Source organism: Chrysoperla carnea, chromosome 1 (assembly GCF_905475395.1).
Source record: "Chrysoperla carnea chromosome 1, inChrCarn1.1, whole genome shotgun sequence".
NCBI lineage: Eukaryota > Metazoa > Arthropoda > Insecta > Neuroptera > Chrysopidae > Chrysoperla > Chrysoperla carnea.
In genome coordinates, this window is record NC_058337.1 from 66051552 (window position 1) to 66075759 (window position 24208).

At 28.6% G+C, this 24208-nt stretch overlaps 2 protein-coding genes across 3 annotated transcripts; one reads left to right on the top strand and one right to left on the bottom strand.

Moving 5' to 3' along the window:
• Positions 1-651: 651 nt before the first annotated feature.
• LOC123305036 (integral membrane protein 2C) lies at positions 652-16652 on the top strand. 2 transcript variants are annotated; one of them, XM_044886639.1, is made up of 5 exons: positions 652-842; positions 11995-12412; positions 12892-13191; positions 15840-15944; positions 16377-16652. In XM_044886639.1, the coding sequence occupies exons 1-4, from the start codon at positions 756-758 to the stop codon at positions 15932-15934; spliced, it is 900 nt and encodes a 299-aa protein (XP_044742574.1). In that variant the 5' UTR covers positions 652-755; the 3' UTR covers positions 15935-15944; positions 16377-16652. The 2 variants fall into 2 exon arrangements, with proteins under 2 accessions (XP_044742574.1, XP_044742573.1); XM_044886638.1 differs by having other exon boundaries at positions 15840-16652.
• A 1486-nt stretch (positions 16653-18138) lies between these two features.
• On the bottom strand, positions 18139-20991 carry LOC123305035 (WD repeat-containing protein 55 homolog). Its single transcript, XM_044886637.1, has 3 exons — positions 20404-20991; positions 19151-19325; positions 18139-18649 (listed from the first exon to the last, which is right to left on the bottom strand). Exons 1-3 carry the CDS (start codon positions 20918-20920, stop codon positions 18154-18156), a joined length of 1188 nt encoding a protein of 395 aa, XP_044742572.1. The 5' UTR covers positions 20921-20991; the 3' UTR covers positions 18139-18153.
• Between the last annotated feature and the right edge of the window lie 3217 nt (positions 20992-24208).

The window sequence follows — 24208 nt, forward strand, 5'->3', positions numbered from 1 at the left end:
AAGAGTAAGACTACAGATACGATAAACAGATACGATAGGACAAGCTGTTGTATGCCTGCAGAGAGTGGGAGATTTGTTGCATACAAATATTATTAATTGCTTTGATAACGTTCAATCATTACTAGTATGTGAATGCTTTTGGAAATACGTGTTTGTATTCTGTTTATTGGTATTCCTTTGGTATACATGTATTGGTAATCCAATGCATGTATATAATACCTCTCTTTTAGATGCATTACTTAATTAATGTATTCTGTATTCAGTCATACTACAGACATAATTCTATCCCTAGATGCTTCAAACACACACGGTATATTACATATATACAAGGTATAAAAAGAAGTCTTTTAAGATTTAAATATCTATGGAAATATATTTTGACATTAGTAAACTATGGAAATAAAAGTCAAAGTTTATGATAATATAAATAGCTTTAAAGGTTTTGAAATGATAGTATCCATTAAAATGGAATTAAAAAATTTCAAAATTTTAAAATTCACAAAATATTGAACATAAAATAAAACAAACAATACAAAATAGTACAGTCCATTTTTAATAACCCTCGCTTATGTTCGTAGTTCGTGACTTATAGTGTGGTTCGTATATTTATTCTGTAGAGCACGCTAGTGTTGTTAACTAAAAAATCATTTCAACATAAAATTTATATTTATTAGGCATTCATAATATAAATCAATATTCATATTTTTAATCTGCTCAACAGTAAATAAACAAGTAGTGATTATAAATAATACAAAATGACAATTATAACAAAACCAATTACTGAAAAGAAAATTGATAAGAATGGGGCGTTGCTGGAGAATGCTGAAAATATTGGAATAATTGTAAGTCATAATTATTTTTGTTTATTAAAAAAAAAAAAAACATTTCCATTGTTTTGGGTAGGTTCCATCTCTAGTACCTGTATAATACATTATCAGCTGTGCAATTACAAATATGAATAATAAATAATGGCGTAATAACTATAATTTTTCCATTTTATTTCCGTATTTGCAATAATTAACATAATTAATGAACTTTGAACTAAAATTTATACATTAAACCCTTCATTTATCGAGTAATGTTTTTATTTAAGTTTTGTAAATAGGTATAAGTCAATTGTTTTGAAAAGTAGTCATACTTAATCATTGGAGGATAAAATTTGTTATCTATGCCGGATTGTTATTTAATTATTGTATACAATCGTTATGTAAATGATTACGTTACAAATTAATGCTTTTGTAAATTAACCGTTGTTGTAAATTTAATTATTGAAAAAACCTTGACAAATTCTATAGGGATTCTATTCTAATTACGATCGATTTAACATATTTTCGATTTAATTAATTAAATCTTTATTCATTTCCGAGTTAAGATACAGTTAGTTATTTATACGAAAGCAGCGCAAAACCAACAAATTTTGTAATTTTGTTTGATAAAAGTGGAATATAGTTTAAGGGATAAAGCTTACGTTTTACTTTTTGATATTTTAAAGAAATGGTCGAATACCTATGGTATCTTTTGAAATTGCGGAGATAAAACCTTTTGCTGATAGTGTAACACCCCTTATGTACTATCGATTTACAGTTAGCCGATGGCCGTTTATAGCAATGATAAACAATACATATCTGGAACAAAATTGATAAATATTTTGGGATGAGGCGACGTGTGAAACAAAATTTAAGTAAAATTCTAAGACCCAGACCTAAACCATTTATCAAACCCTTAAAATTTTGTATTGATATAAATGGTGATCAGATTGTAGAATTAATACTAAACAAAATTATAAAACTTGATTGAGTGAAGTTTCGATTACTAATTCTAAGAAGTGCAAAGAAGCTTCGATTGCTAATTCTAAAAAGTAATTAGGAATGTGTTAATATTTGGGTTTAGTAGATAACAAAATTGTAAAATTATAGACATTTTAATTAATTGGATTAACTGTTGCCAGTACCTGAATAAAGTTAAATGGAAAGCGACAAATATTAATTTTAATTTCCGTGCTAAATTCATCAGTTTTTGTGCTGAATAAAACATAAAAAGAAAAGTCCGATAAACTTTCTTTCATCATAACTCTCAAACTCTCAAAAAGGAGTGTAATTTTTAAAAAGAATTTTTACAAAGGAAATAAGTTTTTTTTTGTTTTATATTTGAAAAACAGTTTTTAATCCGATTACATCATATTACACCGCTGTTAACAACTTATCTAAAATAACTTTATTTGCCTAAATATTGAAGATTTAAGATAAAAAAGTCAATTCTAAACAAACGAAATGAGCCTGCACCTTTTTATATAAAACTAACTAATGTATTAAATTCTCATGTTAGACAAAAATATCTTTATAGTATCCTTTCTGCCCCTTTCGTCAATGTCTCGTCTCTTCTCGTGAACTTGGGTCTTGAATGTCTCACCAGAATATTGATTGCACTACTACATTTCTCGACAAAATTGTCTTCAGCCTCATTGTAACAACAGTAAAATAATGGAGTTCTTGGGTCTTACGATTCGGACCGAGTAGAGAATAGTTTTATTCGATTCGTCATGATTGAAGTTTAAAAAAAAAAAAAAAAAACATAATTTACCGAAAAGTAGGATCATCCAGCCAAACTAAGAGTCGGATTGCGCCAGGCTTTGTTTAACTCGCTAATATCAAAATATACAGAAATACACATCGGATGAAATTTTGTTTAAAATTCCATGGAACTGTATACCCAAAAGTATACAGGTTGATAGTAAGACAGGTAGATATTCAGGCATAAAAATTTATGAACAATACATTCTAAAACTAGAAAGTACAAATTTTCTAATGAACTATTGAGTATCTAGGTACGATAATTTTTCGCAGAGATGATGCAGCTGTATAAAATTTTCATAAATTTTGTTTATTTACTTTAATTCTATGATATTTATCACAGGATAGGTGATTGTGGTAAATAATTATTTTTATTTACTACAGAAGAGAGTTCTTTATACCCGACTGTCAAGAAAGGGTTATGTTTTTTCCGCGTATTTTGTATGTATATTTGTTATCGTATTTTGTATGTATTCTTTATTACCTCGATCTTCCAAGTGTCTGGATAGATTTCGAAGGTTAAAGTATCGTTATATTCGTCTGAAAAACCCAAGTGTCCATAGATTGGTGTTTGGAAAAAAAACAAAGAGCCGGATTTTTGACGATGAAAAGTAATAGTATTGATTGCTGTATCAAAATAAAGGAAATCATAAAAGGATTTTACAAAAATATATAAAAGTCATACTTTTAAATTTAATTAGGAATAATTAATGCTATATTAAGTGCGGTATTATTGAATAGGTATTTGAAAATCCTAACCAAAAAGTGTAAAATAAAGAAATAAATTTAAAAAATCAAAAAACCCGTTTGCGTTAAAAACTGAAAAGAAAAAAACAAGTCAAGTAGTTTACTTAACTACTATAACAGTCGTGACCCATTTGAGCCGATAGAACGATTTGAGCTATATAAACTACTGAAGTTGTATAAGGATGAATTTTTGTTGACCAAATTTATTATGTGAATAAATTTTGCTACTGACGATGATTGCGTTGCAATCGAAACATCGATATTTAGCGACATGTAAGTCTGTTGTATGTTTTTTTAATTGTATTTATTTAATAGAATTTCCTAATTTACAATTTTATTTCGAGTACCGTGGCATTTATTTCAATAAAATTTGTTTTTTTCCAGCTTCTATTTAACATAGTCGGTTTTTTAATTATTTTTTTAAAATTTATTTGTATTCCATATATATGTGAAACATATCAAGGTATACTAAGTTTTGTCCCAAGTTTGTATCGTTTAAAAATATTGAGTGTTACGAAAAAAATTTACGGTTGTCCGCCTGTCCGCCTGTCTGTTCATCTGTGATCACGATAACTCAAAAACGAAAAGAGATATCAAGCTGAAATTTTTATAGCGTGCTAAGCAATTTTTACAGCTTCTGTTTCAAACATTTTTCGTATATATCACTGTTACCCGTGATGGCCCAAATTAAATGCGTTAAATTTATACGTTACATGTATTATGTTGATATAGCATTTAGATTAAAGTGGGACATCATATTCTATATTATGTCAGATTTGATCTGCGTATCCTGGATCCTTTAATAGTTAACTCACATCCTTAACAGTAGGAGATAGAATAACACTTTAAATTAGAAAGTTGAACCGTTTCAAAAATTGTTAGCTTTCAGAAAATCTTTTTGACTTGAATCTGAATAATTTGTACAAAACATTTTTTGTAGTGTTAGTATCTTAGAAGATATTTGGGTCCATCGATTAAAATTGGTTACCCTGTATTAATATTATATTCACTGAGAAAGTGAGAAGAAAGATACTTTTATTACTTTGTGTGTAAAAGTGGCTATCTTTTTTTACTTCCATGACGTAAAAAAACAAACGATTGCGTAATCACACTGTCTATACAAGGTGTTTCAACAATTAACTCCTTCAATTGTTTATTTTCACTTGTTTTTTATCATTTACCGATGGAATTATTATGCTTATCATAACCGCATATTCTGAAGTAAATAAAAATATAAAAATAATGATTCGACCACAATCATCTTTCCTGTTACAAAATAAATATACTCATCAAAAGAAAATTTGAAAAACACAAAATTTTCGGTTTTATACATTTATCATAGCTGCATCATCTCTGCGAAAAATTATCGTATTTCGCTCAATAGCTCATTTGAAAATTTGCACTTTCTAGTTTTGGAATTTATTGTTCATAAATTTTTATCATCCCTTGCTACTGAGGGTTGAAAGGGTGAGACATTATCCTTAAATTTTGTGTTATGTATATAAGCGTGCTAAAACTTAAAAATTTATTTTTAAACAAATGTACTAAGACTAGAATATTCCAAAAAATTACTTAAATTAATTGAAGTCCGAAAAAATGATAATCTTTGAAAAACATTATCTCAGAAATTATTGGGTCTACAGAGACAATTCTAGCAAATTTTATTCTACTTTAAAAACATCTTGAAAAGGTGCAATAAAAAACTAGCCCATTAGGGTTATAATCGCCAAAATCGGAAAAAAACTAAAATTTTCATGGTTTATTTTTTATTTTTGACAAAATGGCTCCCAGAAACTTGAATGTAAAAGTAATATCAAAAGATTTCTTTTAAAAAAAAAAAACAACTGAAATTATTCCTAAATATCCATATTTAGCCTCTGTTTATTTCACTATACAGAGTTTCTTTTTTAACCTGACATTTGCAAAAAAAGGTCAGATACAAAAAATTGTTTCTTTATCATTAAAAGCCTCGATCAATTCCAAATGCATGTTAATTTTAGGTGCATAGGTTATATTGGCTGTCCACGAAGGACACATCTAGGCTATAGAACCCATTGTGATACCATAATAATTTCATTTATCAACTCCTCAATTTCAGAGACTGAGTGCAACTCCTTCATGCATATACCATGCACTACACCACCCCATCACAACTATTAATTAAATTAATTTTGTTGCGCCGGCGGGAATTGAACCCGCTTCCCTAAGTTACGCCTAACCAACTGAGCTAATAGAGCTAAACTTAGATGCATAGGTTCTAGGTTAAACGGTGGTCAAAATTTTTTCAAATGAAATCCTAAATATTTTTGTTGGTGGTTCGTATTTTACAGAGGGAAAAATATCCCTTTTTCGTGAAATAAATTTTTTTAATGCATATTTTTTGATATTATCATTGATTTTGATTTTGAACAGATATTATCATTGATTTCTTATTTTTTGTTTCTTGTTGTTTTTTAAGAAATGTGGAAGAAGTGTTTTTTATTTAAACACGAAATGATTTGCAAATGTCAAGTTTAAAAAGCACCCTGTATATGTAATTTTATAAAGTGCATATTTATCAGATTAATAATTCAGTTCGTAAATAGATATTTTGTTTTTATAATTATAAAATTCAAATCAAAAGCATTATTGTTTTATTGCGCGTACCTTGCACTTTAGAAAATAAAAACTCGTGAGCCTCAGAGCTCCATGACTATGGTCATATTTCCCCCTTATTAGATGCTTTTATGAGATGATTTTTATTTTAATGGGACTTTGTTTGTCATGTTTTTCGAGACTCTCGAAAGCAGGGGGTGAGGATAAGCCGATCTTTTTTATTAATCGTGAATCTACTTTCCGCTTTTTCCCGTTTACGGTTCGCTATTTACAAAAACCTAATCCACATCCTTTCACTTTTTTTAACCAACAAAATTTCTTCAAATATGCATCGATCCTACCTAATAGATGTCAAAAATGATCATCGTTATTTATATATATATATATGTTTATGTATACATATGTATCTATACATTTATGTGTCCGTACTCTCTCTAGCGATCGCATTTTAAGTCCGATTTGAATAAAATTTGGTGTTAAGAAGGGTTTTGGTATTTGAAAGGTCAAGTTCGTTAATGAGAAAAATCGACCGATGAACAAGGGGTGGGGGAAGCGCAAAGTACAAAATTTTGAATTTTTTCAAAATTAAAAATATTTTAGTATTTTTTTATCAGTTTTAAGCAAAAAACTCCTCCTGTGATTTTTTTCCCTAAACGTTTAAATTCGTAATAAATTAAAAATGCAATATTCGATTTTAAGTAAAATGTTATATTTTTTTTTTCAATCTCTAAGGGAATTCGCTTAGCTAACGCAGCTCCTGCGATACGAATTTTTTACCTTTTAACCTTCGTTCATCCACCACCTACCCCTTTTGTCGGCACCCTTATCTAAAATTTTTTCTTTGGCTAGATCCACGCGACTCTCAATTACGCGGTGCATGCATTTTTGTAGAATGATTTATTCTCAAAGACGACATATTTTTATTTTCGCTACCGTAGACTTTGATAACATCGATAAAAGGGGCTGGTTTCTCGAAACTTTTTAAATAGTGTTCAAAGGGGTACAAAAATGGATTCATAATACACCCAATCCTTCTCTGTTGACTTTCGATACTGTGCTTAAGTCAATATTTTGTGTGGAAAATACGACTAAAAAAATGATTTGCTATTTATTTATATTTTTTATGGCGCGTAATCAATTTTTATTTATTATCATATTTATCAAGGTCGGTTTCAAATTATCTTTGGTCTAAATAAAATATCTCGTGCAAACAACAAAACTATCAACATTTCGCCGTGTTTGTTTCATACCAAACGCCAATATGCATGGCGGCCACATTACAGGTAAATTTGGAAATGTCAGGCAAATGTTTTATTTTCGAAGCAAAGTTCTAAAAGAATTTTTATAATTTTTTTTCTATTCGTATTATTTCAAAAAATGGCGTATGTTATCGTAGTATCTTGAGTCACATTAAGTATTATGAATTTCCATTTTCGTTATTTGTAAAATTTTCTCACAAAGGACCCCGGACACAATACATTGATTTTTGGATTCGGGTACAATTAAAAAAAATATAGATTGAGGTAGTTTTGATAATGCTGATCAAAAGTTCTTATAGACTCAAGCCTCAAAAACCCTTCCCTTCTGATCTAAAGTCCTCCAAAAGCTTTTCAAAAATCAATGTGCTGTGTCCGGGATCTTTTGTGGCTATTGAAAACACTGACTGTATTCTGCCATTCCATTTTTTCTGTTAAAATCGCCCGACCTCCAATATGGATACATGATTTAAATAACAAAAACAAGTGAAAACAAACAATTGACTGAATTAATTGTGATTACTCTGTCATATTACACATACATACATGTCACACTATATAATACACACTACTGATATACCCATATAATTCACACTTTACAATTTGCGCTCTCACGGGTAAACAGTGATGTTTACGAAAAAATGTTTCAAACAAAAGTTGTTTATTTTTTTATAAGAAAAATTTTTTACATTTAAACTTTTGTTCTATCTCTAACGGTTTACAAGATGGGTCCTACGGACTCAAGACCCAATTGACCTATGTTGTTCATTTGCGAACTCGACCTCACTTTTTACGTCCTCAGCACGCTAATTTCAGCTTGATATCTCTTTTCGTTTTTGAGTAATCGTGATGACAGACAGACAGACGGCAGACGATTGACAGACAACCGGAAATGTACTAATTAGGTAATTTTATGAACACCTATACCAAAATTTTGTTCATAGCATCAATATTTTTAAGCGTTACAAACTTGGGACTAAACTTAGTATACCTTGGTATATTTCATATACAATCTCAAATATTAGAAAATTTCAAAATTTTAAGAAAAATTGTAGAAAATAAATTTTACTACATTTTATATTCAGATATTTGGATGTAGATTGTACTTCATCTAAGTACCATTAGTATTCTACATATTTAATCGAATCTCTCTAAACAAAGTCGGAAAATCCGCTTTTACGATTTTCCGGGAGATTAAGTTGTGGAAAATGAAATTTTTTTTGTTGACTTAATTTCGAGTCGATTGGTGAAATTCTCATTTTTCTATTTGTAATTCTCATGTATAGAACAGAAAATCGTTACTTTTGGGTGGTTTTTCGCGCGATCTCTTAACAATTAACAAAAATGCAATTGGGCCAAAAATTTTTGCGGAATGTTCTTGTGTAAGCTTTACACTATAAATAAAAATTTTATACATATTAAAAATATGATTTTTTCATACACTTTTTGAGGGTTTTTTTTTCAAATTATATGAATTTTTTACTCGAAAATTGGAGGACTTAGAAAAAATTGTCTAAGATCATTTTTTGTTAATTTTCACCCTAATTTTATGATAAAAATTCGACGCGATTCGATCAATATTACTTATTTATTAAAAAAAAAATTAGTTTAAACAATAACCTACCGGGTTACCCACCGGCAACCTGCACTTTTACGTTCACGAGCATTTTTTTAACGGCATCCTGCAAAATTTCCACCATGCGAAAATTATTAAAGCTCAATGGCAGATTTTACCGGGTCTTTTTAATAGCCAAAATTGGGGTAATTTTGAAAAGTGAATCCGTTGAAAAGTTTCTGTTCATAAACAAATTTCGTTATAACTGTTGGCAAATCCGGACGTGGTAGCTTTAAAAAGAAAAAGTATGAATTATGAACATTCGAGGAAAGTTTATTATAAATTATATGTATCACGTCATATTAAAGTGACCACTCTACACGACCAGTGGTTCCGTTATTAGTTATTGGACAAAAGACACGAATCAACCATTATAACAAAAATGATAATGCTATCAAATGATTATGAGCAATTGATATTCTCGCAATATGTGATTACTCATCATAAAAATTATAATATTATAATACAATATACATATATAAAATAAACAACACATTAATATTAAAATAATTTTTTACCAGAGTTACTAATTAATATTTAAAATGGTAGTGATAGCAAAGCGAACGGCGTCAATGCATCATGAAACATAATACAGTTTATATACCCTGCATATATGTAATATGCGAGGTATACTAAGTTTAGTCCTAAATTTGTAACGCTTAAAAATATTGATGCTACGAACAAAATTTTGGTATAGGTGTTCATAAAATCACCAGCCCATTTTCGGTTGTCCTTCCGTCTGTCTGTCAACACGATAACTCAAAAACGAAAAATGATATCAAGCTGAAATTTTTACAGAGTACTCAGGACGTAAAAAGTGAGATCAAGTTCGTAAATGAGCAACATGGATCTTCATCTTGTAACCCGTTAGAGATAGAACAATAGTTTAAATGTAAAAAATATTCCTTATAAAAAAATAATCAACTTTAGTTTGAAACATTTTTCGTAAACATCACTGTTTACCCGTGAGGGCACAAATTAGGCGTAAATTGTGTAGTTTGTATTATATGAAAATATCAGTTACGTATGTTTGACATATATGTATGTGTAATATGTGATAGAGTAATTAATTAACACTGTCTATGCATGGTATTCAACAATTAACTCATTCTTTTTTTTGTTTTCACTTGTTAGATATTGTCATGAAAACTTTGATATTGTAGACTTATACCAAATATGCTATCCCTATTTATAAATGAAATTTGATAAAAAATACTTTAAAGAATTACAAAATGTGATTGATTAAGGTAGTCCGGCCGTTTGAGCAAGTACGATGAATGTTCATTTTTTTTTTTTTGCAGTAAATGATTTTAAGTTTAAAGTCCCTTGATCACATTAAACACAGTTTTGGGGCCTCTTGCGGGGTAAAATTTTGAATTATTTCATTTTGAAATTGTGATTTTTAACACGGTACCTTAAAGAAGAACTCACAATAATGTTAATTGTACAAAAATTAATCGGTGATTGAGCTTCAAAAAAATTTTCATCATGAAGATAATATATCGGAGAATCTGTTTATACAAAAAAAAAAAAAAAAAAAAACTTTACCTTGCGGCTCTTTTCAAAAAGAAAATATAAAAATACTTTCGTTTTTGATGCTTTTACGATATTTTTAGAGCATTTTATTAATACAAATTGAATAGTTGATTAGTCACGTGACAGACGGACTACTTAATACAGCTATTTAATATTTTTTTCACAAACCTCCCAAAAAAATGCAAACAAGTTTGGAAAGAGGGTGGAACGTAAAAATTTTTGACCTTTTCTGTTAGGAAAAAACTTTGATTGCATTTAACTCCGAATTTAAGTTCAAAATTTTTTGTATTGCTAACATAAATGTAATTCAAGTTTTGGTTAAAAATGTCCCACCGCTGCCTCATTACAAATTATTGTTCTTCTAGTAATTGAAGACGTAGCTCTCGGAAGAGTATCTGGGTCGCTTCGTATGGATGCAGTTGCAGCCTTAGTATTTTTAATTAGATCATCTCTGGCGTATTATGGCTGCAGCTGTATCCATACGATATAACCCAGATACTCTTCACAGAACTACGCCTGCAATTAATTATTAAAGGAGCAATAATGTATTGTGACGCAGCGGGGGAAGGTGGCATTTTAAACCAAAATTTTAATTACATTTGTGTTAGCAATACAAAAATTTTTGACTAGCGAAACTTGTATTGAACTATTGTATTGGGTTTTGGAATAAAGTATTTAAGGCACTTTCGACTTAAAGTTGTCCAAAGAATACGCTCTTAAGCCATGCCCATCGAGTCACGAGACACCCTATACCTATATTTAATTTCTGACCGATTTCATTTTCAAGAAATGGGCGTTTTTGTAAACAATAATCGCACAATCTTTAAAACAAAGCAAAACTTTGAAATAAAAATAAGAAATTTTGTTTCATATACTTTTTTTGTATTAAATTTTCACGTTCTTTGATTTAGAACAGTTATTTAACTTTTTTTATAATTTCACATATTAAATATATTGCATAAATAGATACAATGCGATAGAAGCTTCGCACCTATCTGGCCAGGTAAAAAATCAAACTTAATTTCTCCTTAGGGATTCAAATCAACTTTTTGGGATAAACAGTGCAACTTCCTTTACTCACCATAGCTACGGTAATGGTGATTCCACAATGTAATAGACAATTTCTTGTTTCCTTGTAAAATTGTTATAATATCGTAAAAACAAGTTTAGAGACAAACCCTTAATCATCTTGTATTTCTCCGTCCGGTGGCGTTCCTAAAGCGATATATTGACGTCACCGGCATTTGAATTTAAAGTTTAGAAAAACCATTTTCAATTGCAAAATTACTTTCAAAAAAAATGAAACTTCTCTATTGCTTCATTCTAATTAAGTTATTTTATGAACAATTATGCCTACCAATTTTTTTTCTTCAATTTTAAGCAAAAAAGTTATGTAAGTTACACCTCGATTTCCACTTACTTACGCCACTAATCCCCACTTAAAATTAATTATGGAGGTCAAAAAACATCTAAAAGACTACTGGACACTATTTTCAAAGGATACTCTTTACTATTTCAAAGCTCCTTAGAAAAATATGAAAAAATATTATTTCGATGAATTTTTATGAGAAATAAAATAGCGCCAAAAGTTATTTGATGTTTTAACGATTTAGCTTTTTGAATCCAATCCTGTATCTACAATATTATAAATTCTATTAATAATATTTTTTTCTAGCCTCCAGTTGGTGCTGGTGATGGTGATCTCGAATCGCAACAATCAATTGATGAACCTCAATTTGTTATATTGAGAGCTCGTGCACGACGTGTCTCCTCAGCCACAACACTATGCCTCTTTCTAACAGCGTTAATTGTAATGACATTCGGAATTATTGGCGGTACATACCTATATCGCCAATATGTACGTGCTCAAATGCATCGTTTTCGTGGATGGTGTAACATACCATTAGACTCAACAAAATCACAACAATATTTACATCAAACAATGTTATCTGATTCAAATTTGTTCCCATCAAATGATCAGTATGATAATGAAATGAATAGAATATTGGATCAAGATGATTTCTTAAGAGAGGATTTTGAAATTGATTTAGATGATGAACATTATGAAAAAATTGATGTACCTGATTTCCAAGGTTAGTGTACATAAATTTAAGACATTTTTAAAATGAAGAAGACCTAAGTATGATCGAAGCTCTCTACCGCTTCAGGGATAAAAGGAGGGATGAATGCGACAAAGTTTGATTGTTTCAGTGAAACTACGGGTAACGGGCTAATATAACATTGTAGATTCAAATGTTTTTCAATATTATAGATTTGCCCTGAGCTTTTTTCCGAAATTATAAACGGTAGACGGTGCAAATCTATACGTAGTTAAAATGAGAATTGGAAGCTTTTTTTGTATATTTTACATAAACGATGTTTTACATATCAAACATTTCCTCGAAAATAAAATTTTTTCAGGGGAGAAACAATTTTTCTTTTTAAAAAATTTGTTTCAATATATGCAAAATGGAAATTTAATGCTGTTGTGGAATTATTCGTAGGTTTTTTGAAAAATCGTAATCCAAATGGTGTCAACTATTTCTAAATTAAACTAATTTATGTTGTTTAGGTGGACGTAAAGGACGTTTTATACATGATTTTTATGCAAATAAAACTGGTATTATTGATATCGATAAAAAACGATGCTTTGTTATGCCATTAAATCGTGGTATGGTATTACCTCCCCGATCATTGTTTGATTTAATACAAAAAATGTGGGATGGATATTATGAAGTGGATACTGAACGTGTGCGAGAAACAATGAAAGTAGTCACACCACCACTAACTGATTTAAAAGATGTTGGATCGTACATCAAGAATGAATGTAAAAATATGACTGTGTATCAGTTAGAGAAATATAACTCCACAGGTAAATATATTTAACATTTTTAAGTTGCCGGCGATCATAGCCTAGGATCCGAAAAAAATCTTCCTTATTCCTTTATCAAATTCCATGATTCACCCCTCATTTTCAAGTTTATTATGTCTAGATTTGATGAAAAACATACTTACGGTCTAAAAATGTATCGCTTAGGGAAAAAGCACGCTACACAGATATTAGGCAAACATGTTAGTTTTTACAGATACTCTCCCAATAATACATATAATACTCAAAACATTATTAGGCAAACATGTTAGATTTACAGATGCTCTCCTAACATATAATTGCTATTTTGAATACATGTTTTCCTAATATTAACTTAAGAACTTTTGATTTGTTCATCACTTTTCTACGGAATTTGTTGTTTGTTGTTTTTAGCCACGGTTACACGGTAACCACGGTAACTACGGGAGCCGAATTCCTCGCGGGTCGAACTAGTAAATTTTAATTTATTAATAGAATACAAATTCCACTTTGTATTAAAGATAACGAGTTTAAGTTTAGAAAATACTTTTTTTACATTTTCTTATCAAATTTTACATACTTAAAGGGGTTTTAGTGAAATGATTCACTCAATAGATAATGTCTTAAACTTTAAACTTGTCTTTCTTTTCGAGATACTACATCTCAAAATTTGAAAAATCACAGTGGTATACTTGAAGATTCAAGGTGTTAATCTTTCAAATAAATTATTTTATACATAAATGAGGCAATGCCAAACGCTATGTGTAAATTACTTATCCAATAGACAAGCAGCAGTTCAATTCTCCTTCAAGTACTCAGCTAGACTATACTTCTACTAGTTACTCAAATTCCATAGGATCGAGCTTTATCGGCCGACTAGAATTATGCCATTACATTGAATTGAATTTGCTTAAGAATGCACCTTGTGTCCTAATTTGGTGACACACCAAAACCACCAGTGTGCAGAACGTCGCCAAATTAGCAACGAGTAACATACACAATAAGAGTAATTACGATTAGCTAATTCACACTGATGATGACTTCTTGGTAGTCGAAATACGTATTTATGTAATACAAAAATTGAACTAGGAAATTGGTGTAAAATCGAAATATCTTAAGAGTTCTCATCTTTGATAATATTTATAGAATGTTAATATATTTCAAGTGTTTCGTCAATTTCCAGCAAGAAAACCATCTTTAAAAAAAAAAAAGAAAAATATTTTTCAAAAATAGATTAAGAATTTTTAAAACTTTTGATAAAATAAAGGCTTAAATTTTTATAAAATTTGTTTTTTAGATGTTCTAAAAGACAATTATTTTGTTTTACTCATGAGCATAAGACGTATGTTAAATAATGGTGTGCGCCCTTCAAATAATTTTTTAAGAAAATATTTTCTAAAAAAATAAATTGATGGCATCTTTTTGGATGTTTAAAGAAAATTCTAAAAAAATAATTAAGAAAAATAAATTCAAAGTAGATACTTGGATGAAAATTCAAACTTTTGTAAGAGATTTTCATTTTTCCATATCCCACCATGAACCTTATTTATTACTTTCTAATTAACACAATACATTTTTTGGAATTATTTAATTTCAAATAATATTTTAGAATTTTATTTTACTTAATTACAAACCATCGAATGTCTAACAGTGACAGCAGGCACTCTTTAAAAAAATTTCTTCAGTATTTATTATCTTGGATAAAAAATCTTTCAAAAATTCAAACCTCGCGAAAATTTATTTAAACATATATCTCGTGATATTTATTGTTTTTTCATTATCATAAAACCAAAAATTTCTTATATAAGAGACTATGGAATTCTAAGAGTCCACATAATAATTTTGCATTCACAAATTCTGTTAATATTTTGCCAACAAAAAAAAACCTGATTAAAATGCGTGTTTAAAAATTCACCATTTTTTCTAACCGTAGAATAAGATAATCTCTTTAAATTTCACGTTCAGTTGTTTGTCACTTAATCACAAATAATAATTTGTTTTCCAAAATGGGGGACATAACGACATGTAATTTTAGTATGTAACGATTATTGAGCACCTTTTTTATTGTAAATTTTTTATTGTTTTATTTTCTTGAACTCTTTTTAAGTAATTTGATAATTTGTATTTGAAAAATATGGTTTACTATTAATAATATAGTTTTTGGAGCAAATTTTTCATAAGATTTTAAATTGAAAACATTTATAGAAAAAAAGATTTATCGTTTTTTTCAACAACCTGAGCAAAATCATTAAAAATATAATCGATTAAGGTTATTTTCCGGAAAACTATAAATATTTAAAATTTAATCTTTTTTTTTTTTTTTTTTTTTTTGAGAAAAATACGTTTTTACAATTAGAGCTACAACCTGAAAGTAATATTTCTATTTTTAATATTAACAAAATTAGGATATTTAAATTAAATCCGTTGTTAGTTGCTCTATCACGATATTTTTCGAGGAAATCTAATTTTCACAACCTTTCGATTTTAAATTGAAATCTTTTTTCGTATACAATTACTTTAAAAAAATTTTTGGCCAAAGTAGTAGAAAGTTTTGGAGAAATTTTCGCCAGATTTTTTTCCATATATTTCACACATTATGTTGTTTTAATTCCTAAAATTATTGTGGGTGTTATTGGAATATAATATTAATACTTTTTTTTTCTGTATTGCAGTGATGAAGCGATCTGTAAGTGATGGCCAAACATACGTAATGTTCGCTGGAAAGAAAACAGTTGAACTCGATATTATTGATTTTGATGATTTTTAGAAATAATATTGTAAATATATATACATATCTAAATATATGTAATTTTTTGCCCATTTTGTTTGTCAGTAGATAATTTTTTCCAACATATCTTTCTATTTAAATAAATTTTCTTATTGTATATTATTAAAAACAAAATAATTATGTATAAATAAGTATTATAAAACAAATATTATTATGTTTAAATTTTAAATTTTTTTAAAATAAATTTGGTGGTGATTTTTCTAACAGCACACAAGGATTTAAAAAATCCACAAAACCAATGCAATATATAAAACTAAATACGAATTTTGATATTTTTAATTGTGATTCGATAATTCACTGATCTATTTTAATTGTAATTTAACAAAAAATTATCGGAATTTCAAATGTTCCAAAATACCTGTGAACCTATAAATACACCAATCTGAAAAATACTGTGTAATTTTTTTTATTAAATTTTTAGAATTTCCAATTTATATAGTAATCCGCAAGAATAAGTTGTGTATTATTTGGAATTACGAAATCAGATTTCCTGAGATAACAGTTTATATTAAATCCAAGAAGCTTAGTGCAACCTGATACGTATACTATTGAATACCAACATAGCACGATTTTCAAATATTCTTTAAAAATTAGTATATAAAATTGTTTATTTGTTAATTAAATGTAAAATTATTTCCTGTAAAATATTGTGATCTCAAAATTGAGTGCAATAAAACAAACATTTTCTTTATTGTTATTTTATATGTTGATTTATTCCCGCCAAATTTTATGAATCCGTTTGATGTAGCTGATAGTTATGGTATAAGAGCTCATAACAGAAAAAGGCACCCTTCTAACACTTCAAAATTATAAAAATTAAAAGATTGAAAAATGTTACGTCCGCCAGACTAATAAAATATAATAAATGAGAACTCTAGGAAATTTCGAAATAAATTTCGATTTTTGCCCCAATTTTGTTTTTTATATTTTATAAATACGTATTTCGACTACCAAGTATTCATCATTAGTATGAATTAGCTAATCGTAATTACTGTTATTATGTATGTTACTCGTTGCTTATTTGGTGACACACCAAGCCACCAGTGTGCAGTCTGCCACCAAATTAGCAACGAGTAACATACATAATAAGATTAATTACGATTAGCTAAGTCATACTGATGATGACTACTTAGTAGTCGAAATACGTATTTATAAAATACAAAAAACTGATCTAGGAAATTGTGGCAAAAATCGAAATTTATCTTAAACTTTTATTTTTTGAAATTCAAGGAGGTGTTATGAAGTACATTTTCGTAAAGGGGTTTTAAAAAAAAATTTTTTTTAGCTTAATTGAACAATTAAAAAAGATAACAATTAAAGAATTTTTATTAGTCTGGCGGGCGTAACATTTTTACATGTTTTTCAGTCTTTTTCATTTTATAATTTTGAAGTGTTAGATGGGTGCTTTTTTCTACTATGGGCTTTTATACCATTAGGGGTAAGTAGAGGAACATTGAAAAGCGCGTTAAGTTAAACCTACTTAAAGCTTGTTTGGTAGGATTTCCGGTCTTTGGTCCGGTGGAAAAAATATTTTCCCCTTTAAGGTAGGCGTATCTTATTGGTATTTTCAATCTGAGATTACAGTACGTTTTTCTGGCGAAGTGTTTTAAAACAAGAGATAACAGGGTATACTTCATAAAATATATGAATGCCTAAAAGTAATTATACGAACAAATAATCTGGCTTAGGACATTCGAACATCTATCTATCTACCTGTACATTTCCGATCGTCACCCAAGTTTTTAAGTCTAGTGGTTACAGATATGACACTTCAGTACATAAAATTATGTCTATAGCAATTAAAAAAATAAATTCAAAGTAGATACTTTGATGAAAATTTAAACTTTTAAATATTAACAAGAGATTTTTATTTTTCAATATCCCACCATGAATCTTATTTATTGCTGTATTAACTAACAGAGCAATAATATTACTTCTGGAAAACCATCGCTTAACTTAAAATTTACAAGACACCCTTTAATCGTTTATAATCAGAGTTTGCTTTTTAATCAAAATAAGGTTTTTTTAAACCAGAAAACACAGGGAATTAAATACTTTCTGAGTCAAAAATTTATGGGTTTCAAATTGCCCGGCGAAGGCGGGTAGGCGTTAGTAATAATATTTATTGATAAAACTTCAAAGATACCAAGTTAAATTAAAATAATTTTATTAACACCAATGAAATTACAACTACAGTATTACGTTCCTAAATCCGCAAAAAAATCTTTTCGATTCGTTTGTTTTGATGATGGTAAATTGTTAGTTAATTGTTTTTTATTTTTCTTCTCTTTCAAATTTGTTAAACGGAAATGTTCAAAATAAGATATATTCCAAAATTTTACTTCATTTCTAAACGAACTGGATGCAATTAGTGTTCCATCATTACAAATGTCCATGCACTCAACAGACAATTGATGTTGACCCACAATACCTAGTTGTCGATGTGGAAATAAATGTGTACCGCGTAAAATACCATCTTCATTACCAGTTACAACAATATTTTGTGTAACCGGTATTATTTTGTTAATAGATTGTTTTGGTCCAGGAAATTCGTCACTATGATATCCAAATTCACGCCAATTAAATAAATACATTTTGCCTTTGGATGTACTTGCTAATAATTTGTGACCATGTCGGAATAATCCTAGTGATGTGAATTCTTCATCGTATTCCTCAGATTGTAAGAAAAATGATCTGTAAAAATCAAAATTATTATTTTAAAATTTTCTTTCTACTCAATTATAAATAACACAGATCAACAATCAATATTAATAATCGATACGCATAGAAATAAAGATTCATAAACGATTACTAAAATATTAAAACTTCGTTGTGATGTGTCATTTTTTATTTTAGAAAATTCTGAAAAATTTTAATTTTATCATTGATAAAATTTGTTTTGTACAATTTGGACAAATCATTTTTCTATTTTTTCTACTGTGGACTATTAGTATGGTATATGACTCTAAAAAGAATGTCGGTTCTTTGACTTCCAATATTAAAAGGAGCACTACAAAAAAATACACCTACCAGCTAACCAACCATGCTGTGTCTCAATGAGTGAAATATGGAAGGTATTTTCTCATTAATAAAATAATAAATAGCCACTTTTTAGTTTGCGCAAATTCTTATAGAATTTAGTTAATACTACGTTTATAGAAATATTACTACAGAGTTTTCGCCAGTAAAAATTACCTGTTTTTTAAATCTATTGAGGAAATAGTTCCATCACCACTAGCACAAATCAAAAAAGTTTTGTTGTCATCGACAACCATATCGCTTATAAAATCATCATGCTTTTTTGTTTGATAAATTGGTGTCTTTGTATTGTTTCTCAAATCCCAAAATCTTATACGCCCATCGTCATCACCTAGAAAATAATTCAATTCAATTCAAATAATTCAAAATTAAATTTATTAAAGGGTTTTGATCAACCGCTTTTGCAAAATCGGATTTAAATTTAAACTTTTTTATAAGTTTATCTGTCAAATTCGTTCTTGTTTTGTATCGGCTATATTAGGAGTATAATCTCGAATTTTGACTTTGAATTCGAAATTAGTGATCGACAATAAAAGTAATAAACATGATTTTTTAACATCTAACTCTTAACACGTTAGGCACCACAAGGAGATTTTGCTGATCTTCTCTGATCAAGTGTGCTTGAGTCAATCAGAATTCATTATTAAAATTCTGGGTTCGTTTTCAATGTTTTAGGAATAAAAACACATTTATTACTTTTTAATATTTAAATTTGATTATCTCGATATCTTGAAATTAATAAAATTCGAAGTTTAGATACTAAACAACAAATTATTGTTTTATTACCTACACAACATCGTTATCTACAAGATGATTACTTAACTTTAAATTTTTCAAAAACCACAGATTATACTAATAATTTGGAGATACTTTCCTGACGAAATAAAAATATTGTATCGTTAATAAATAATAACTCGAAAAGTTACAAATCGATCATGCAGAAATTTACAAGACTTGTTTTGTAATTATTAGCACTTGTCCTAGAATTTGAAACACCAAAGTTTTACAGTATCTTTATTATTATTAAATACATCAAAGAAATAGTTTTTTGAACTTTGTGCGCAAATTACAGGTAAAAGGAACTATTTACACACTTCGATTTAGCCTCATTTGTTAGGAAATTAAGACAGGAGCAAAACACCTAAGATATTTTTATAGTAAACAATTTACTAGAAAGGCGGACATTTAATCAAGGACATAAAACGGTAGAGATCTTATAGCAAATAAGACGAAATATTAAACGAGATCGGTTTTTCTACAAAAATTATTATTCCACAAGAAGAACCTTTTTATGCGTTCTTGAATTCTTATCAGGAATTTATAAACAATTATAGTCCGTATTGATGATTTACTTGATTTATTTTTTATTTTCGAATAAATGATTTATGTTTTTAAACGATTTAATTTACCTGAAGCTATGCAATCTTCATTTATCACTTGTAAGCAGTTAATCGGTACTTCATGCGCATCATCTACGAATGCTTTTAATTTTCCAGTTTTGACATCAGTGACCATCAACGTCCGATCTTTTGATGTTGAATATAATATATCACCTTCATCGTCGAATTCAATATCACGACATGCTTGTGTATGTAATTCCCATGTATCAATAACATTGTTTTCTTCATTCGAATATTTACAAACGCTTACATCACCAACAATATTTGCGACAGCAATAAGATTCTCTGTAGGGTGAAAACATAAATCGACAATATGATCTTCAAATTCTATATCTGGTGGATGGTTTCGTTGTTTTTGTTGTTCTTTCTTAAATTTTTTAAATATTTCATCTTCTTCTTCGTCTTGGTCATCATCATTCTCAGTTGGTTTTGTTGATTCGGCCTGGTCTTTTTCAAAATCTTCTTCATCTGTTGTTGATGCATTTTCGTCGAAACTTACGTCGGAATCACTATCAGAATCACTCATTTTTTACTTTTTTATTAGAAATAAATATTTGTTAATAATCTTTTAGGTTAAAAATTATTAATAAAACACGTTTTAATCATAAACATTATTATTATTGATATCGATAGTTTGCTATCTATTATTGAAAGTTCAAATAGAGGCGGGTTAATAAAAAAAGGGGGATATACGTAAATTCGCCTTAGGACCTGTAAAACGGTATTTACTTATATTAGTGACAAAAAAATATCAAAATTCATTACAAATTTGAAATTTATCTTAAGGGAGTAAGGTTATGCACTTGAAGAAGGTGGGTTGAGGGGAAGTTTCCAATGCTAAATGTATGGATTATGGAACTTCTTTGCCATTATCATTTTTAAAGAAAAAAATTTCATCGAGTGAAATTTTAATAATAATTGCCACACAAACATAAAAACCCTTTAATGTTATGAAAAAGTTAATAAATATTGCGTGATAATAATCTAAAAAATGAACTAGTTATCATATCGTCAAAAATCCAAAAATCTAACTGTTAACACAGATGTATCGCCTTATGATGCTTAATATACTTAAGCCGAATCTATACAAAACAAAGTAAACTTTGTCCGCCCAGAGCCCGCCACGGTATTTTAAATATTTTAGTTAAATTTATTACCCTTTCTTCTGAAAAGTATTTTTTTATTTTTGAGGAGAAATACTTTATAATAACATCAAGTAGCCAATAATATGTATATATTCATTACCGATACAATCTTCTATCTTCTGTTAATCAAATACATATTCCCTTTGTCATTTCACTTTTGAATACACGAACACTACATATATATTCTGTCTCTCTCATTTACTTATAAACATATATTACATATCTCACTCATAACAAAATCACACAAAAAAAATAATACACACACACACATATAGAAATAAATTTTTATTTATTTTTGAAACATTATGTTTTGTATTTTTTAACTATTGAAAGAAATATGATATGTATGGTACTTGTACATTTCATTTTACTGTCTTATCTTATTATCTAGATTATTTTGGAAAACAAATTACAGGTTCGAATTTTCATGTCTCTGGGAATGCGGGCATCAATAATTTCTGGAATAATGCAATTTAAATAAAATGCTTGCAATTTTGGAAGCATTACAATCTTCCAAAGATCATTATCCCTAACGATTTTTTTGACTGCAATTTCTTTTCCATTATAAATTACCAAATCGCATAATTCACTTTTTGTAATATCAATTGCCCTTGTATTTGATAATAGTAGGGGTAAAAAGCTTACCGGTTTTTATTTCCCTCTACAGTGTAACATTTTTGTTTATTTGTGGCCAAAATATCTTATTAACGAAACGAAGCATTTAATGTCTACAATGTCTTCGGTCCCAACCAAACCACCGGGACTGACCCAAGACAAGGATTTTCAAAATCAATAAACAGGCCGCATTTTTCAACTTCTACATTATTCTGTATTTCATACAGATTTAATGCCACCGTTTCATTGATACGACCATATTCCATTGATTTTGAAAATACTTACTCCCCCATTTAGTAAATTTTCAACTAAATTATGTGAGGAAGTTGTTTCTTTACGATTAATCAACATATTTTTGTGAAGTTTTCGCCATTTTGCATTGTCATGTTGACCCCTTGTTTCTTCCTCGACTTTTTTTTTTGATGGTACGTTGTTTTTTAATCGTAAAAGAAATGTTTTTGCTTCCTCTAACATGGCCTCTTCACAAATATTTGGTTGGGAGTTATAAAGCCCGTAGTTTTTATCAGGTTCTTTTCATAGCTTTATTGGCCGTTTTGATAAATACTTTACTAAATGTTTTACCAATGATCGTGCATTTAGGTGAAGATGGGCCTAAATGGCAACTAGGTCCACTTGTATGCGATAGAGCAGCGTCAACGCTACGCATTTCATATCCACCTCGTTTCGTTAAGCTTGTCCTCTTCCCCTCATTAAATTTGGACACTAACGACAGGTATCTATAAAAAACAATTAAAATCCTTCCACTCAAATGCTTTCTTATAATTATTTAGTTTCCAGTTTAATACCATACCTCTCTGCTTCATTGGTTGATTCGTCGAAAGCTACACGATCTGCTTTAATAATAATGGGGTCAAATATTAACAGGCCCAACTTTATTCAATTCCCAATACATAAGATACAGTAATATATCTTTATTATGCGATGAAAAGGAGCGACGTCAAATAGTTATTATTTTTCTGTAAACACTCCTTCTTATCATACCTGTGTTGTGTAGATGGAGGTACAAATATCATACTACATTATTTTATAACACACAACAAATATTCATTGCATTTTGTATATGCATACAACATTGTGTGTATTCTCTTATTATTCTTTTATTGAAAGCGTTTTTCCCTCTTATAATGAAAAGTAAAGAAAAATTTTGAAATTTTCATTCACCAATTGGATAGGAATGCTATTTTATTCCATTTAATTAAATATGAATTTTTTCGAATTTAATTATATATTCGTTTTGAAAATGAAAATTGGGGAAATTAATGAAAATTTTGAAAAATCAAGATAGACAAAAGGGATAGATTTGAAAGTAGTACAACATATCCAAATTTCAAATTGAAATAATATTTGGTTCAAGAGATTGGTAGAAAAAACCTTGTGTGTATTCTCTTATTATTCTTTTATTGAAAGCGTTTTTCCCTCTTATAATGAAAAGTAAAGAAAAATTTTGAAATTTTCATTCACCAATTGGATAGGAATGCTATTTTATTCCATTTAATTAAATATGAATTTTTTCGAATTTAATTATATATTCGTTTTGAAAATGAAAATTGGGGAAATTAATGAAAATTTTGAAAAATCAAGATAGACAAAAGGGGTAGATTTGAAAGTAGTACAACATATCCAAATTTCAAATTGAAATAATATTTGGTTCAAGAGATTGGTAGGAAAAACCTTGTGTGTATTCTCTTATTATTCTTTTATTGAAAGCGTTTTTCCCTCTTATAATGAAAAGTAAAGAAAAATTTTGAAATTTTCATTCACCAATTGGATAGGAATGCTATTTTATTCCATTTAATTAAATATGAATTTTTTCGAATTTAATTATATATTCGTTTTGAAAATGAAAATTGGGGAAATTAATGAAAATTTTGAAAAATCAAGATAGACAAAAGGGGTAGATTTGAAAGTAGTACAACATATCCAAATTTCAAATTGAAATAATATTTGGTTCAAGAGATTGGTAGGAAAAACCTTGTGTGTATTCTCTTATTATTCTTTTATTGAAAGCGTTTTTCCCTCTTATAATGAAAAGT